Raw genomic sequence first — 19,393 nt, forward strand, 5'->3', positions numbered from 1 at the left:
TGATACCAACCAGCCATGCCTAAAAATCTCTGGACTTCCTTTATGTTCTTTGGCACAGGAATATCTTGAACTGCTTTGTTTTTTTCTGGATCTGCCTTAATTCCAGTAGCAGTCACAATGTGGCCAAGAAACTTTAGAGAAGTATGGAAAAAAATGTGTTTTCTTCAGATTAACAGTCAGATGGGCCTCTTTCCAAAACCATGACTAAAATATGACTAGAACAATAACACTCACTGTTTATCCTTCTGTTTCATATCAGAGATGGACATATTTTACAACCAAAACGTCTAAATGAGGTGTGGACATAAGCAAACAAATGATAAGGATGTGTTTACATTAAAATGTGTTCTTGTTTAATTAACAAAGAAACAGTAATAGCAGGAGTATGAAATTAAACAACGACAGAACTTTCACAAAGAGACGAATTCGGAAAAAAAGCAACAATATTTTAATGTTCGCATTCACTCCTTAACACAATCAAGTATTTAGACAGAGGAAATAAAGACACGTTTATTCTGAAACATCGGCAGCAGAAGATGGTTATTTTTTCAGTGGGTTGTCCAACAACCTATACTAACATTATAAATGGACTTTAGGGGAACGAAACAGCTGTCAATCGAACAACTGTCACAATATTTTGGACAATTTCATGCTTTCAACTTTGTGGGAACAGTTTGGGGATATTCCTGTTCCAACATGACTGCGCACCAGTGCACAAAGCAAGGTCCATAAAGACATGGATGAGCGAGTTTGGTGTGGAGGAACTTGACTGGCCTGCACAGAGTCCTGACCTCAACCTGATTGAACACCTTTGGGATGAATTAGAGCGGAGACTGCGAGTCAGCCCTCTCGTCCAACATCAGTGCCTGACCTCTCAAATACGCTTCTGGAGGAATGGTCAAACATTCCCATAAACACATTCCTAAACATTGCGAAAAGCCTTCCCAGAAGAGTTGAAACTGTTGCTGCGAAGGGTGGGCCAACTCTATATTAAATCCTACGGATTAAGAATGGCGAAACCATTTGGCAATATAGAGTATATCATTTTAAGGTCCATATTAATATCAGTGTTGGGGAAGCTACTCTGAAACTGTAGTTTGACAAGCTACTCATAACTTAAAGAAGTTAAACTACATTCAAGCTACCCTTCTGAAAAAAAGTAGTTAGCTACACTGACACTACTTTTGAATTTTTACAATTATGTTGTATATTACAATTGTATATTACAATTGTTAATGAAGCATGCTTTAAGTACAATGTTTGGGGCTTAAAACAATACAATGCAATACAATTAAGATAAGAGTACAGCTTTATTTTGTTAACTATCCAAATATACAATACTGAACTGTTGCCTATATCTCAAACTGACTGTTCAAAGTGCAAAATTGCTACAAATGTCACATCAATGCAAGAACAAAATATATGCAACTGAATTTGGATTCACATTAGTAGACAAAATGCAGGTTAAACTCACAGCACATGCAGTGATGCAGCGTACTGTGAACCGAGCCGCTCTGAGCATGATTTTAGTTTGTAATCTAACAAGAAGACACTGTGCTCCTTCAATGCATTGCAGTCTCGTCAAAACTGGCCTACACTGTTTTAAAAGCAAATGAGCTACTGTTAATGTTAGCAAATGAGCTACTCCATAACTGATGCAAATATTAAAAAAAGAGTGGTGGCCAAATACACAAATGAAGAAGTAAAATATGAAAATTAGAACAATAAACAAATGATGTAATATGCTTGAGTAGGAATGAAAGCAGATCTAATCACATAGTAAGCTATAGACAGAAACACAACCTCTAAAGTAAGAACAACTCACATCTTCATTTATCAACCACAATAAGACTTTGTCTTTGTCTCACTTTTCAGTGAGTTTTTTCCTCAGAAATGGACCGAACTCTATATTTCATTCTTCTTCTTATTGGTGAGTGTGTTTGTTGTTTTATTTATGGTTTATAGTTTCATCAGGTTTGATCCTGTTATGAAAAAATTAAAGCAAACCCTCTCTTTCACAGCTCTCTGCTCCGTATCTGAATGTGTTCAGCGTAAGTATCACTTTATAAACATGTGGAAGACCTGGACTGAAGCTCAGAGATACTGCAGAGAGAAATACACAGATATGGCCACCGCTGACAACATAAACGACATGAACGAGCTGAAGAAGAGTCTGAATGATTTACGTGTATGGATTGGGCTGCAAAAGACGGGTGGTAATAAATGGCAGTGGTCTTCAGGTGATCCTGCGCTCTATCTGAACTGGGCTACTAGACAATCTACTGGCAAATATGAGTGTGCATTTATGAGAAATGGAGAATGGTATGATTGGTCATGTAGAAACAGCCTGACTTTCATCTGCAATTCATCTAACAGTAAGTGCAGCTCCCTACAATGACAACAAACATTAATTCATAAAGACCCACGTTATACTGTACAACATTGCAATGCAATACTAAATGCTTCTACTGTTTTATGTGGTCATAAATATAGGGCAGAATGTGGAAATTTGTCACACTTTCAGCTTCTGTATAGAAAATAAATCGATATTGAACGCATGTTGATCTTTTGTTGTTGATAACTGTGGGAATCTGCCATTAGAGAGCATAAAGAATTATATTTTTTAGCAACATTTATGCTGTAATTTATGATTTATGCTGTAACTAATTCATTACATTTATATTGGTCAAAACAGTAATCAATGCATACAATTTCGACATATAGTAGACATACAACAACTTGACACATCTGGATATTTATGAACAAAACTCGTCTTGAGAACAAATACGAATGACGTATGACGCGGGGTTGCGTGGAACGAGCTGCAGTTGTTATCGAATAAAATGTCATAACTGACTCATATTATTCTAAATTATTATAGTATAGAATTATTAGTATTCGTGGCGGGACGCTTTAGATTCTAAGGAGCATTTGATTAGACAGAAGATGTGATGATAAGCTAAAGTCAACAGTGATGTCATAAAAATCTGTGATCCATTTTAGTGATCCATTTTAGAAGTGAGAGACTAAGTTTTGTAATCTCCTAAATGCGAATTTTGTCATTGTTTTGGAATACACCAGCTCATTCATAACCTTAAGGCTAACATATTCATACTAAAAGCTTTTGATTTCAGGGGGCCTTTAACGTGGCATAATATAATAAGACAGTGGCAATAACAGACCAAACTCTGTAAACACTATCCTAATAATTCTATGTACAGAAAAGCAGATGAGTCAAGAATATGAAAGCAATGCGTTTAATTACACGTTAAGCGTTTTCCTCCCATAGAAAATCATTATAAAGAAAACGCTTAACATGGCTTAATGCACTGTGGACAGTGATATTAACAGACCAAATTCAGTAAACACCTTATTAATAAACCATGCTATGTACAGATGAGCCCAGAATATGAACGCAACACATTTAATTACAAGTTAAGCGATCCCTTTCAGTCGTTCACTCTCGACAACAGAATTGGGATCTCGCTTGAGAGACCAATCCACTTCGAGTGTAACTAAACGAGCCAATGCACATTGTCAATGCTCTGCCACGCAGCGTGGGTATATAATGAGCAGTAGGTGCATCGCATATTTGCATTTCACTTCGGAGCCGAGCACGGTGTATGTTCAGCTCTACTAATTCTCTCAACACTCCTCCTGCACACTGAAAACCGCGGAGCTTCCGAGAGAGCGTGCTGACCCCTCCCAGGCGGTGCCAGTCGTTTCTTTCGGGGCTCCACTGGATGAACAAATGTCCTTCGCTGCATTAGAGGGTGCGCACAAGTCCTCTGGGCATGATGATTCGGCTGCGTTACCCACTACGGGGACCATAGAGTTGACCGAGTCAGACCCAGAGCTGACCGCTATGATTTCCCGGGCCCGCGCGAGCGTTGGGCTCGAGTGGAACCCTCCACTGTTTCCCGAACCCTCAAGGCTGGACGTTTGTTTTTTTGGGGCGGTCCATGCTGGTTCTCTGTGCCCTGCCCCAGTACCTTTCTTCCTGGAAGTGCATGAGGAGGTGACTAGGTCGTGGACGGCACCTTTAAGTGCCTGGAACCGGCCTGTTGCCTACTCCCCCCTTACTACCCTTGACGGTGGGGCAGCTAAGGGGTACGTGGATATCCCTCCAGTGGAGCGGTCGGTTGCGATACAATTGTGTCCTAAGAGCGCTAACACTTGGCAGGGTAATCCGCGTCTCCTGGGCCTGTGGAGAGGCTGCCTCTGCCCTGCATGCCATGGCACTCCTGCAGGTCTACCAGGCCAAAGCGCTCATGGAAATGTACAAGGGTAATCCCGACCCAGGTGTTATGCAGGAACGGCGCACAGCGACGGACCTCGCCTTATGGGTGACGAAAGTCACTGCATGCTCCCTGGGTCGACCAATGTCCACCATGGTGGTCCAGGAACGCCATCTTTGGCTGAACCTGGCAGATTTGCGGGAAGCTGACAAAAAACGGTTCCTTAACTCCCCTATCTCATAGGCCGGCCTATTCGGCGACGCCGTCGAGAACTTTGCCCAGCAGTTCTCGGAGGCCTTGAAGCTGCTGACTCTACCCAGCCGCCGGCTGCAGCACCTTCGTCTGCTCGTTACCGCTGGTAAAAGGAAGAGCAAGCGGCCCTGAGACAGGCAACCCAGAGATGGAGGGAACTGCTCTTCGGGAGATGGTGACAGCACCACTCCCTCCCCCGGAGGAGGGCCGGGTGGAGAATCCTTTGTTTTCTTTTCTTTATGTTCCACAGCTGGCCCCACAGCCAGCGGTACCCACTCCTTCAATAAAAGAGCAGTTTCCAATATCTCTGTGTGCCACGAGGTTGGGAATGACAGTGCGCAACATTATGCACAATGAGGTTGACCGTGCACGACACGTTGCCTTGCCGCCCTCATCCCCTTCTTCAGTCACCAGCGGACAGCAGCGTGCGGTTTTCTCACACATCCTCTATCCAACCGTGGAGTCAGGTGAGTGTTGCACCACACACCCAGACCCCACTTCGGGACGCTACACCTCTTGAATCGGGTCCCTGCCCTCCACCTCGCTGCCCTACCGTAGGTACGTCTGTGGTTCCGTTGGTGCGGTCTCTGGGAGCCTGGCTAGTACTCACCAGGGGCCTCATTTATAACCGTTGCGTACACACAAAACAGGCCCTGAAAGAGGCATACGCCACTTCCGACGCATAAGTTGTGATTTATAAAAACAAACTTGACAGGAAAATTTGCGCACCTGCACGCAAACTCTGACCCATGCGTACGAACGGTTTGGAGATGGAGCAGTTTGGCGATACCGATGGTGAGCTGGAGTTAAATGTCTTTTTGGTCACTTTTAGACAGAAAATCTAAAGAAAATTAAACATATACAGAAAGATAATACAAATATAATTTCACTCACCAAGCCTTTCACTAATATCCATCCCTTCGTTCTTAAATGTCCGCACCAGCGAGCGCGTTGGGCCATTTAGTGAAACTGACGCAAATAACAGTTTAAATAAATAAAATAATGATTTAAACTATGTTTTACTTCTGATATAAACATTTAGATTAAATATGCCATTCAAATTAATGGAGTTAAACACATGAAATCATTACTGAGAAGTTACAACATTTTTTACATTCAATCAATAGAAATATTTGTTGTGGATGCGATGGTTTTGAACACTTTTCCTGTGGCGTGCTGTGTTTTAATGTTTTAACCACAGAGATAATTGCTTATCATGATAATACCAGATTGTCTGAGAAAATAGTTTCGTGCAAATAATGCCCAAGGCCTATCTGTTTCCATTAAAAATATAAATCAATTAAAAATACAATTCGGCCAGTGGAAAAGATTGAGAAAAACATTCTCTGAAATGTATTTTACACTATTTGATTTATGTAGGCTATTCAAAAACAAGGCAAGGATAGGCAACTATTTGATTTTTATTAATGTAATGTGTCTTGTACCGTTAAACGTTATCACGTGGATGAATAATCATATGCAAATTATATGCAGATAAGGATCTGCATTGTAAAACTAGGCGTTGTAAGCTCCATATATGGTTATTTCGGGGTGGAGACGCATGTGAGCACAATCTTCCGCTGACTGGGATTTATAAAGTGAATTCTGCGCAGGTTCTGGCGTACGCACGGTTTTATAAGTCTGAATATTTTTTTGCGTACGCCATTTTTGGCTTTTGGGCGCACGTACACTTTTAGTAAGGATTCTACGCACAGTTTTATAAATGAGACCCCAGACCTTCATGCTGGCTCTACCACACCATCAGACTCGGCTATGCGATTCAGTTCGCCTGACACCCCCCCAGGTTCAGGAGCATCCGGTTCACCTCCGTGCTGGCCAGCAATACTCCTGTCGTACGGGCAGAGATCAAAGTCCTACTGGCGAAGGACGTGATCGAGCCAGTTCTTCAAGCCGATATGAAGACGGGTTTCTACAGCCCGTACTTCATTGTACCCAAGAAAGGCAGTGGGTTACAACCAATCTTGGACCTGCGAGTTTTGAATCGGGCCCTTCACAAGCTCCCATTCAAAATGCTAAAGCAGAAACGCATTTTCGAATGCATCTGTCCCTGAGATTGGTTTGCAGCGATCGACCTGAAGGACGCGTACTTTCATGTCTCGATTCTTCCTCGACACAGGCCCTTTTTGCCCTTTGCTTTCGAGGGTCGTGCATATCAGTACAAAGTCCTACCCTTCGGGCTAGCCCTGTCACCTCGCGTCTTTACGAAGGTCGCGGAGGCAGCCATTGTTCCACTCAGAGAGCGCGGGGTTCAAATTCTTTACTATCTCGATGACTGGCTCATACTAGCCCACTCCCAAGAGCAGTTGTGTGAACACAGGGACATGGTGTTCGGTCACCTTAGCCTGTTGGGACTTCTAAGGGGTCTACTAGGACAAGAGCAAACTCTCCCTGTGCAGAGGATCTCTTATCTCGGTATGGAGCTGGACTCTGTCAACCAGACAGCGTGCCTCACAGAGGAACGCATCCAATCGTTGTTGAACTGCTTGAATTCATTGAAACGCAGAACAGCGACCCCACTGAAATCAACCGACAAGGTGGTCTATGCACCAGTCGCATGTCACAACTCGCCCGCCATCTCCTCCTTTGGAATCAGAAGCATCTGAGGTGGCTTCATGCTATCCACATCCCAGGCGTGCTTATTCGTGCAGCCGACGAGCTCTCACGACAGCCTGCACTTCTGGAAGAGTGGCGACTCCATCCGGAGGGGGTCCAGCTGATTTGGAGGTGCTTCGGGGCCACACAGGTAGATCTGTTTGCCTCCCCTGACACGTTGCACTGCCAGTTGTTCTTCTCCCTAACCGACGGAGCCCTCGGCACAGATGCACTGGCACACAGCCGGCCCCAGGACCTAAGCAAGTATGCGTTTCCCCCAGTGAGCCCTCAAAATGTATGTTGCCGCTATTGCCGCACATCACGATGGAGTTGATGGTAAGTCTTTGGGAAAGCACGACCTGATCGTCAGGTTCCTGAGAGGGGGGCGAGGAGATTGAATCCGCCTCGCCCTCCATCTATACACTCTTGGGACCTGTCTCTGGTGGCTCAACACACTGCAGGGACCTCCCTTCGAACCACTGCAGTCAGCTGAGTTGAAGATCCTGTCACTGAAGACAGTGATCCTAACTGCGCCAGCTTCCATCAAGAGGGTAGGGGACCTGCAAGCATTTTCGGTTGACAAATCGTGCCTAGAATTTGTGCCGGCCAACTCTCACGTTATCCTGAGACCCTGGCACGGATATGTGCCCAAGGTTCCTACCACTCCTTTCAGGGACTAGGTAGTGAACCTGCAAGTGCTGCCCTCAGAGGAGGCAGACCCAGCCCTGGCTTTCCTCTGTCCCGTCCGCTCCCTGCGGATATACTTGGAGAGAACGCAAAGCTTTAGGACCTCAGATCAGCTCTTCGCCTGTTACGGAGGCCAGCAGAAGGGAAAGGCTGTCTCCAAGAAGAGTTTAGCCCACTGGATAGTGGATGCTATTGTCTTTCGGATTGCGAGCACACTCAACACGGAGTGCTGCTTCCTCCAGGGAGCTGGCTCAAGGCGCCTCGCTGACAGATATTTGTAGAACTGCGGGCTGGGCGACACTCAACATGTTCGCTAGATTCTATAGCCTTCGTGTAGAGCCGGTATCCTCCTGCGCGAGGAACCCGCTCAAGTGTCGGCTTGCTACACCATTCTCGCCTGGTGGGCCAGATACATGCGTCTATTGCACCAGTAAGTTACCCAGAAACGGCCAACCCTGTTGAGTTCCTCCGTCACCCTCCGGCAGTCAGACGTGGCGGAGCGTCTGGCGCCAGGCCTAACACCCGTATGCATTGAGGAACCTGTGCTAGGCTGGGTGTCCATATGTAGCGGTTCCTGCGGCGACCCCATATGCGTATTCTTCCACGGTACGGCTAACCTGTCGGCTAGCCAGTGTCTTTCCCTCGACAGAGTCCTGCTCATTTGTCCTAGAACTAGGCTGGAACACCCCAGAGATGTCCATATGTTGTACTACCCTGCTTGGCTAGTCCATATGTGTATTCTCCACGTTTCCTCCCTTCTGGCAGGATGTGGCTTCCGCAGCACTCCTTTTCCGCTAGAAAGGGCATGCTTTCCCAGTGTTGTCCAATTGTCTTGCTGAGTGGGTCATGTAAATGCGGAACATCAGTGGTTGACACCCTCTGCATGAGCTTCTGCCCCCATCAGAGGGAGAATGGTGAGGCTTATGCAGGGCCCTGGAAGGGCCAGCAACATGGCGGTTTGGTAGGGATCCCAATTCAGTCGGTCTACCTCCGACGTACGTCGAGAGTGACCGACTGAAAGGGAACGCCTCGGTTACGTATGGTAACCCTCCTTCCCTAAGGGAGGGAATGGAGACGTACGTCCCATCGCCATGTTTTCTGTACCGCTGCTGGGTGGCCGGGTCTCCGGCTCGGCTCCACAGCAAAAACCAAATATGCGATGCACCTTCTGCTCATTATATGCCCGTGCTACCTGGCTGAACAGCTGGCACAATTATCACATGCCAATGTCTATTGGCTCATTTAGTTACACTTGAAGTGGATTGGTCTCTTAAGTCTCTCAATTCAGTCGGTCTACCTCCGATGTGCATCTCCCCTCCTTCAGGAAACAAGGGTTACCATACGTAACAGAGACGTTTTTGAATGACATGTGTTTCTGATGCTTCCACTGTTGCTCCTGTTCACATCCAAAACATAAAGCGGCATACGAATAATGAACACAAACTGATTCATGAATCTGTTTCCATTTGTTTTTCTTAAAGTGAACACAGGACTTGTCTTTGTCAATCAGACGATGAATTGGAGAGATGCTCAGAGTTACTGCAGACAGAATCACATTGATCTGGTCAGTGTGAGGAACCAGAATGAGAATCAACAGGTTCGGAAGTTCATCAATGATAGTCACATATCTAATGATGTCTGGATCGGTCTGTTCAGAGACTCGTGGCAGTGGTCAGATCAGAGTCACTCCTCATTCAGATACTGGGCTCCTGGTGAACCTGATAATAGTGGAGGTGTTGAAAACTGTGCAGGGATGAGGCAGCTCACTAAGGGACAATGGCATGACTACTCTTGCGACAACAAATATCCTTTTGTGTGTCATGAAGGTGAGCAGATCCTCACAAAATCCATCCAACACCTCCAGATATCTTAAAGGAGTCATAATGTTGTGTTACCTTGGATACCCAATGCTCTATTATAGTCTTTCAGGCACTTCTAAAAAAGAAAAGTGGAAAAAAAATAAACACAGAGCTCCTCAGACCCTTATTTCTAAAGGCATTATTGTCTCGCGAGATCTGATGCGATGTTTTGGCTGTCGTGGACGGTCATTATAATAATGCAAATGAGGGGCGCGTTGATTGGTCGTAGAAAAAATACACCATTTCCAGATACATTCTTACAGAAGCCCCACTAACTGAAAGCTATTTTCAAACTGCATGTTTTGCATGAGTTTGGCTAATAATGTTTAGTGGTATATTGTTTTCATACTTGCATTTAAACAGTTTTAGCCACTGAGCATGGACTCCTGTACCGTCACTACTGTAGCTGCTAGTGTAAAACAAAGTGGAAAGATGTGGCTAGCATTCGTAGAGTCCATTCCCCGTGTTTACCTCGAAGGTAACGTTACATACAATAGCCGCATTAGCAGTTAGCTGCTATTTGTTAACCACAGTAGAGCAATAAAAACACAGTTTTACCTTTTCAATTTCTGGCAAGTCCCTGATGGTTGGGATGGCACCTTTTCCCAAACGGAGCTTCGAGGCCAAGTTCGCCTGATATTGCCCCAAATTTGTAAATGATTCCGGTGTAAAATGTTTAGCGCACACACCTAACGATACGCCACTTGAAAGAGTTGTTGGGACAGCGTCATTAAAAATGAATTTCCTCCACTGTTCCCTGATAGTTTCGTCCGTTTTTGGTAGATAAAACACATTTGCATGTTGTTTGTGGCAGTCAACCACAGAGCATCTCAGGTGTGCACTCGGTTTCTCCATCTTTCGCGAGTCGACTAAACTGAATCTGAGGGGGAGAGGGGGAGAGGGGCGGGCTTCCCGCGGCATAGGTTTGCGGTGTCCATATTTGGTATATCCTCCCCCGTCTTGACGTCAAGAGGGGGAAGAAATCAAAATCTCGTTTTTTCGTGCGCGTGCACGTGGCCTATTTTACAAACCCTGAGGTAAACAAACGCTTCACTTTTAAATATCGGCTTCCTGGCCAGTGTACAATCATTATGCAATCATAACATACATTGATTCTCGTGGAAAAGTGAAATTTCTACATTATGACTCCTTTAAAGTTCACGCTACATGTCTGACATAACAGATTCCTCCACAGTGTTTGTTCTGCATGTTGTTTTTGACCAGTCTCTCTAGTTTTTACTTGTGGTTTGTTTTTTGTCCAGATGAACTGATTCTGATCAGAGAGAATCTGACGTGGCCTGAAGCTATGAGATACTGCAGACAGAATCATGTGGATCTGGTCTCGGTTCATTCAGACGAGATGCAGCGTCGTGTGATGAATGTGGTTAAACGAGTGTCTACTGAGGAGGTGTGGTTGGGTTTACACAACTACTGCAGCATGAACATGTGGCTCTGGTTGAGCGGAGAGATCGTGTGCTATCAGAACTGGGCTCCAGGGAACGGAACGACTCCGGAAAACTGCAGCCTCACGAAGAGAAAAGGAGCAGTTCAGTCTAGAGGAGATCAGCGCTGGATCAGCCTTCCTGAAACTCACAAACTCAACTTCATCTGCATAAATTATGAGTGAAAAGACGTGTGAATGTTTGTGCGTTTACTTACATTCACTGTTTTCATTCTTTATTATTTTTCTTATTTACTTTTATGTGTTTGATCATTAAGTAAAGATCATGTTCCATGAAGATATTTTGTAAATTTCCTACCGTAAATATATAAAACATTTATTTTTGTGAGTGAATGCAGCACAATCGCCAACATAAATGGACAATTTTAAAGGCGATTTTCTCAATGTTTAGATTTTTTGCACCCTCAGATTCCAGATTTTCAAATAGTTGTATATCGGCAAAATATTGTCCTATTCTAACAAACCATACGTCAATGGAACGCTTATTTATTCAGCTTTCAGATAATGTATAAATCTCAATTTCAAAAAGTTGACCCATGTGACTGCATCTCTGAGCATTATTCCTGGTTTCACGTACGACTGCCGCACTATATGGTGTATTTGAGTTGTTAAAAATAAAATATAGGCCCATTTATAATGCAATGCTAATCGACATAGCCTTTATCACTGTATAGGATCCTATAAAATAATATATGGTATGCCTAATTCTACTTTAAGAAGCCACATCAGCTCACAAAAGGAAGTTATTTCAAACACTCGACTGACGTTATGAAGTGAGTAAAAACATGAACTATAATGTTGTCTTTAGTTGGACAACAGGTTTATGAATGCTTCGCATTGCAATTTTGGAAGGATGTTTGACATGTTGCTTTTTCAAATGCACGTTATAAGTGACTTTAATTCACAGCGCTTTTAAAGATGGAGAAGTATTTACCCCTGATCATAGAGCCGCTCTTCTCTAACACACTGTGCATATATTTATGAAATTAAAAATCATAAAAAAATTGCAGCCTTTGCGGTTTAATTTCAATTAATCATGCAGCCCTCATTGCATTATCTGTTTTAAAACTACAGAGCTTTGATCATAAAACGAAGCATTTAAATACCTTGCTAAAACATATTATTGCAGATATAGAGTGACGACTGATGTTTATTTGCTTGTATTCAAAGTGGCATTCATTGCATTCAAGGTATTCATTTCATCCATTCATGCATTCCCTGAGAATTGAACCCATGACCTTGGCGTCGCTAGCATCATGCTCTGCTGTTTGAGCTACAGGAATGCTTTCAGCATATTTGAGCAAGATTCGTTTGTGATTGGCATACTGCAGTGCTCTTTGAGATGAACAAGAAACAAAAACACATCAACGAATAGATCAATGAAGGATAATGTTGGCAGTCAGCATATAAAGTGTTGTCTTCCTCTAGTATGAGCACAACTTCTGAGTTGTAGATTAAGTGCAGTTTGATGGAAAGTGATCTCTGTTAAGTAACCAGATATACAGTAAACACTCACAGCAACATGAATATTAATACAAGGATTTTAGAGCATCATAACACTTCTAGCTCCTCGGAGAGCCTAATGAGGACGAATAACAGACAAACACTGACAACATAAATGACATTTATCTTCCTTAACACTTTCCCCACCATTGATGAGTTTTTCCCGGCAATCTATGTTTTCACTGTTATACAGTAGGGGGCGCTAATACACATCCTCTGAAATAGCACAGAAATCTCTGGATTCTAAAAACAAGCAAAGAAGCAGTAGAAACAAGCCATAGAAGCATATGTAAAATAACGCAATCATCAAACATCATATAAATCAAACCTGTCTAATGTTACAGAATAAATGTCGACCCAGGACGAGCTACAGGACTTTGGGGGTGTTGATGGACTCAATCGACTCAAGTATTGATAAAAAAGAATGCATGAAACAAGAAATAATGGTTATGCTATGGTTGTCTGTGTACTCCGGTTCAAAAAGGTTCAAAAAAGGTTGGGAAGGGCGAAAAATTCCATCTCATTTTCTCTTCCAACTTCAAAATCGTCCTACATCTTTGTTTTAATTTATTATTTTCTTATTTTTTTCCGTGACCTTTCCAACGTGATGACGTAATACGTGGCGTGTCGCAGACCAGCACAAGATGAACAAATGTGGTTAAAAAGTATATATACAGTGCAATGCATAAGTGAATACACCCATGCTAAAGTTGACTAAAAAGAGGAATAAAAAAATCATATTTTGGAAATTGAACTTAATGCCTTAATTTAAAAAATTAGGAAAAATCCAACCTTTAAGGACACCAGTTTTCTTTGTGAATGAATAATGTATCGTAAATAAATAAATGTTCTTCCTTAAAATACATGGTGCATAAGTGAGTACACCCCTATGTTAAATTCCCATAGAGGCAGGCAGATTTTTATTTTTAAGTATTTTTTTTATATTTTTTTTTAGGATACTATGCATCCTGATAAAGTTCCCTTGGCCTTTGGAATTAAAATAGCCCCACATCATCACATAGCCTTCACCATACCTAGAGATTGGCATGATTTTATTTCAGTTAGCCTAAAAGCTAGTTTGATTTGCATTGAGAGATGATCTTATGGAAAGTACCCCATGCCAATCTTGATCGCAACTCATCTTGATCCACTTTAGCTGTGATGCAGAAAATAGACAACTTGGATATAATTATAATTTAATATTGTTGATGATTATAATTGTAATTATTTTTTTTGTATAATTAGGGTTATCAACATTATCAAATTAACTTATCTTGAATACGATTAATTAAACATTTAACAATGGTGTAATAAGCAACAGCACTTGTGTCCATTTTCAACATCAATAAAATTGCTGATATTTTTATGTAGTTTAAAAATTGTTTTTAAGTTAAAAAAAATATAAAAATTTTTTAAAAAACCCTGTTTGTCTACATTTGATAAAATCACAAACAATCACAAACTCAGATGTGGGATGGATGGACTTTGAAGGTCCACCAGAAATTGAATATCATCCAACATATCATTCATTACTTCAATGAGCTCATTGTTTAAATTAAAACATTATTATTATTATTATTAGCTAACTATGTGATTTTTATATGTACATTTCTGAAATGCATAACTTGGACAGTTACGTCTGATTACAGATCACTCTAAATTGTAAAATGTATTTACATGCATTTTCTGTAAAGTGGCTTTGAAACTATATATATGTATTGTGAAAAGCATCCTGTTTTCAACACACTATGAAATGGGATGCACTAATTCTAATCTTGCTTTCTATTTTGAAAGACAGTGTGCCCAATGGGACACAGCCGTAGTCTTACTCTGGTAATTAAGACCCGAGCGAGTGCTTTACACTTGGGTGAGTGATCTTATTTGTCTAATGTGATTCAGTGAGAGGGGGCGGAATTACTTTATGTTAATGGCACTGATTGTGCAGCTCGCATCTGATAACAGCTCGACTTTAATATGTCATGGAGGTTTTGATTCTGAATAATATTCAGCTGTAGAATTCAAACACACAATAAAAATGTTTATTTTCTTATTCCATTGGCAAATTGCTTTTTCTTTCTTTTAGCACAAATCTAACAAAGTAGATGGTGTAGAAAAGATAAACTTAAAGTGCCCCTATTGTGCTTTTCGGATATATCCTTTCATGCAGTGTGAAATAGATCTGTTAGTGAATGTAAAAGGTCTGCAAAGATTCAAAGTGCAGATAAATGGAGTTATTGTCTCCTAAAAGAAAGAAGCGATTCTGACCTGCCTGATTCCAGTCGTCAATGAATCCAGTCTATGTAGGTTTGTAACAGATTTAAATAATGCCAGTCTGTGGTCTTGATTGGCTGAATAGCATCTCTTAGCTCCGCCCTCAAACACTGTAGTTGTATCTGAGACTGGAAGAGTTTGGTTTGTGATGTTCATGTCGATGTTCACCAATCAGAGCAGAGTAGACCAATCACAACATACTGGGTCATCTGACCAATCAGAGCAGAGTTGGCTTTCGGAAAGGCGGGGTTTAGAGAGACTGACTCTTTGATCAATCCATTCCAGACACTGTAAGAAAAGAGCTGATGCTGCAATGTATATTATGAGAAAATTAAAGTGTTTTTGACCTTGGATGCATGTAATCCATTGTAGGAAACCAAATTAGGAGCTTTAAAACAGCATAATAGGAAACCTTTAATTAAAAATAATCTGAAAACAATACTTAGGGACTGATTTACTAAACAGGGCAAATTGGCATGAGACCACAATCCCATAAAAGCGCCAATGGGAGTGGAAAGTTGTGCGTGTGATTTTACTGATGATGCACATATTAAAGAACAGATGCAGCCGGATCATTTCCATAATGACCAACGCAGCCGATCAAGAGCAAAGCAAATTTGCAAATCTATCTTTTTTTTTTTTTACCTTATTGGAATCGAAATTAGGAATCAATAAGAATCGGAATCGCTAAAATGCAAGTGATGGCCAACCCTAATCCTGACAGTATTTTTTAACACCAAAAGAGGGTTTGTGCTGGTGCAAGCTCTTAGTAAATCTGGCCTTTAAAGGGTTAGTTCACCCGAAAATGAAAATTCTGTCAGTAATTACTCGCCCTCATGTTGTTCCAACGCCGTAAGATCTTCGTTCATCTTCGGAACACAAATTGAGATATTTTTGAGTGAGTTTTGAGTGAGTTGACGTGGTGTAACAGCTAGAGCCCTGCATTTCAGCCCGAGCCCGACGGGCCCCGACTTTTTTACGCCCCTAGGGCCGGGCTTCGGGCCAATTTTCACGTCATAGTTCACATGCGGGCCGGGCCTCGGGCCTTTTTTGGGTTATCCTTCTTTTTATATTTTTAGACATTAATTAAAAAAATATGAGAAGTTGACGTCGACGATAGAAGAACAAACATAGAAAGACATTTAATAACCTCATAACTTTCATAATCTTATAATTACACTGACATATGATTGACATGACAGTCTCACGCACGCAAGCACGCGCACACACAGAAGGTTTCCCGTCAGCGCAACCAACGATTCACCTCACGTGCAAATAATGCAGAATATTAAGAGAAAAATCGCAGAGTGATAGAAGAGAGGACTGGGTTAAAATCTCCCACTGTGGATGCTATTCTTTTTCTCCACGATGCTCTGTAAGAGACTGTTCTAACTTTTCGTTTGATTGGACTTTATTTTCGTTTAACTGTTGGAAACTACTGGAAAAAAAGAATGGCCATGTTCTGTGGTGCATTTTTGAGGTAAGATAACCTGCAAGTTTGTTTTTGATTTTTTTAATTTAATTTGCTCTATTGCTCATTTCGTTTGCGAGCGCTGTTGCGAGCAGCCTGAGCCTGCCTCAGTATTTCAAAAAAAAATTACTCACTGTGGTTTAATAAATAAACATTAAACTAACTGTCTGTGTGATATGCTTGAAGTGTTTTATATCTATGGATTTTATTGTTGCCAAGTAAAGTATTAGCGTTGATTTGAGAGGCTAAATTGATCAAACATGTTTTACTCGCTGTTGGCTCGGCTGCTCGGTCGTAATTTTTAGCGCAATTTTCCACCGGACAAAATTGCGATTGTTAACTCATGATTTCTGTTCTGTCTGTGCGCACCAATCTTGCACTTCTATCTACTCCTCAACCAGACCCCCTAGAGACTTCGGGTTTTCGGCATTATGTTAAGGAAGGTCTAATCTCGGGAACGCACAAAAAAAATCCAGGAAAAGATTTACTATCTCTTAGTGTTGTGATCCCATGACGTCAGAAAATTGCGCTAAAACACTCACTGAGTTTTTATTACTTATTTTTTTTTTTTTAATGCTCCAAACATTTGTCTAAATTAACTTAATAAAGAAATGAAAAGAAAAGAAACATAACTAACAAAACGGACATATTTTAATGGCTGCAAATAGGGCAGGCTGCCGCTGTAAAAAAAACCAAAAAAACAAAAAAAACGCGGGCTCGGGTCGGACTCGGGCTTATAATTCTGATGAGCTGTCGGACACGGGTCGGGCTAGGGCCTGAGCGTCTCGGGCCAGGGCCGGGCTCGGGCCTAGATTTGAGGCCCGTGCAGGGCTCTAGTAACAGCGCAGCGCTTCTGGGTTGTTCGTCAGAACGGAGGCTCACTATTGGCCGACGCTGGTCATGTGTGTGATGCGTGTGATGCTGGCCAATAGTGAGCCTGCGTTCTGACGTACAACCCAGAAGCGCTGCGCTGTTACACTACGTGAACTCACTCAGAGAAACACAGAAGAAAATGAATAGTTGAATAAAGTATAGTTGTTGATTTTTGTGCACAAAAAGTATTCTCATCGCTTGATGAACTTAAGGTTGAGCCGCTGTAGTCACTTGGACTATTTTAAACATTGTCTTTACTAACTTTCTGGGCCGGCAAGTTTCAATTACAGAGAAGCCTATGGAGGAGTGAGACAGCTCTCAGATTTAATCAAAAATATCTTAATTTGTGTTCTGAAGATGAACAAAAGTCTTACGGGGTTGAGCAACATGAGGGAGAGTAATTACTGACAGGACTTTCATTTCTGGGTGAACTAACCCTTTAATATCTTACACATCCCTGCTTCTTCACCAAATGTTTTGTTTACAGTGTAAATGTTGTCCACCTCCTACAGAACCATGGCCATCTACATCAAATCCACGAAAGCAGGAATAAGGTCTCTCTAGCTCAGGAGAACAGGACTAGAGTAAAAAGTAGACTAGGTCAAGCATCTGTAGAGGACAGTCCCTCAGTGAGACCGAAGGGAACCAGGGCAGACATATCTCCAGGAACACCTCAGAGCTCTTCAACATCTCAGACTCAAGTTTCACATTCACCAAGAGCAAACTGACCCCTGCTATAAGCACAAGACACACTCAGGACTTGCTGTAGCTTCTGGGGGTGTGTGTGTGTGTGTGTGTCCGTCCATTTGCCTGTTGGAAGGACATGCAGAGCCGTAGGTGCTACACAACAACGCTTTCCCACATCTTACTCCAATTGACCCTTCGCAGGGAGTTTGATTGACAGGCGATCTGACCAATCATAATCCGCCATCCGCCGAATCCGCCACTTTTGTCCGACAAAGCGGTCAGGAGAGTTAGAAGATTAACGTTGAAGGATTTGAACTTGAAAAACGGTGTGTACTGATGTCTTTCCGCGGTTAAAACAACATTCTTCATTCATGTTTATTTGATGCTATAAATTAATGGATTAATTAAAGGCATTAACATGTGCTTTAGAAGTACTAATAAACAGCTAATATCCTAGTAATATGCATGCTAATAAGCAACCAGTTAAAAGTGAGAATTGGAGCCTAAACTAAAGCGTTACCTGCACTATAATACATGCATGATGCCTTATCAACAACCTTATAATGTGTTGTATCATCTCATGAATATTCGTAACAACAGTAATAATACTTACCTATTTGTGGTTATAACTATTAAGAGTATGATGATTTATAACATAATTTTATTCATTATATCCCCTTATGATGCATTATAAATGCAGGGTTATAATGCATTGTACTCTTAAAAGTTATAACCACAAATAGGCAAGTATTATAATGTATTGTAACTGTTGTTATGATTATTTATCAGATGATACAACAAATTATAAGGTTGTTTATAAGGCATGTATTATAATGCGTTAAGAATTTTCGGTTACACTTTATTTTAAGGTGTCATTGTTACAGTGTAATTATATTAGGGCTGCAGCTATCGATTCTTTTTGTAATCGATTAATCTAGCACTTTATCGATCGATTAATCGAGTAATCGGATAAAAAAAATTAGTGTGTTTTTAAACAACCAAAACAAATAATGCATAACGAAAATGATGTGGCTGTAAAATAATCAAGCATTTGGCTTTTATTTCTCAAAAAAACAACAACAAAAAAACAGAGCTATTTATTCCAACTCCAACATTTGGCTCCAAAACTAAGCCTATTTATTGTACTTTTTACCCATTTAGTGTTTATAAGTGCCAGTGCCAACAATTATATAACAATAGTTAAGTCAACTTTATACTGTAAAACATGTATAACATGTAAAACTATGAATACAAACTTAAATAGTAAAGGCCATTTGGCCTTAGTTTTGTCTTCTTAATACAACATTACAAAAAAAGGATTGCACCTTCTGCAAATTACCCACCGGAGAACAAAAATAAATTAAATGAATATAAAATATCAAGCCAAACAGGTACACAATGTATACAATTTATAAAAAAATAAGTATAGCTTTAAAAAGGGGAATGTTTTATTGCAAATATGTTAAAAAGAACAGCA

General features: G+C 41.4%; 2 protein-coding genes across 2 annotated transcripts in view; one reads left to right on the forward strand and one right to left on the reverse strand.

The window, feature by feature from the left end:
• The window catches only part of acsf3 (acyl-CoA synthetase family member 3), a 78,594-nt gene that overhangs the window by 21,030 nt on the left and 38,171 nt on the right, over positions 1-19,393 (reverse strand). The gene's annotated exons all lie outside the window — the stretch shown is intronic.
• Positions 1,821-11,276, forward strand: LOC311286912 (C-type mannose receptor 2-like; the record flags this gene model as incomplete). The annotated part of the gene is made up of 4 exons (XM_084403358.1): positions 1,821-1,930; positions 2,022-2,375; positions 9,281-9,616; positions 10,912-11,276. Exons 1-4 carry the CDS (start codon positions 1,894-1,896, stop codon positions 11,274-11,276), a joined length of 1,092 nt encoding a protein of 363 aa, XP_084259484.1. The 5' UTR covers positions 1,821-1,893.

This window comes from Rutilus rutilus, assembly GCF_951802725.1.
Source record: "Rutilus rutilus genome assembly, chromosome: 3".
Lineage (NCBI taxonomy): Eukaryota > Metazoa > Chordata > Actinopteri > Cypriniformes > Leuciscidae > Rutilus > Rutilus rutilus.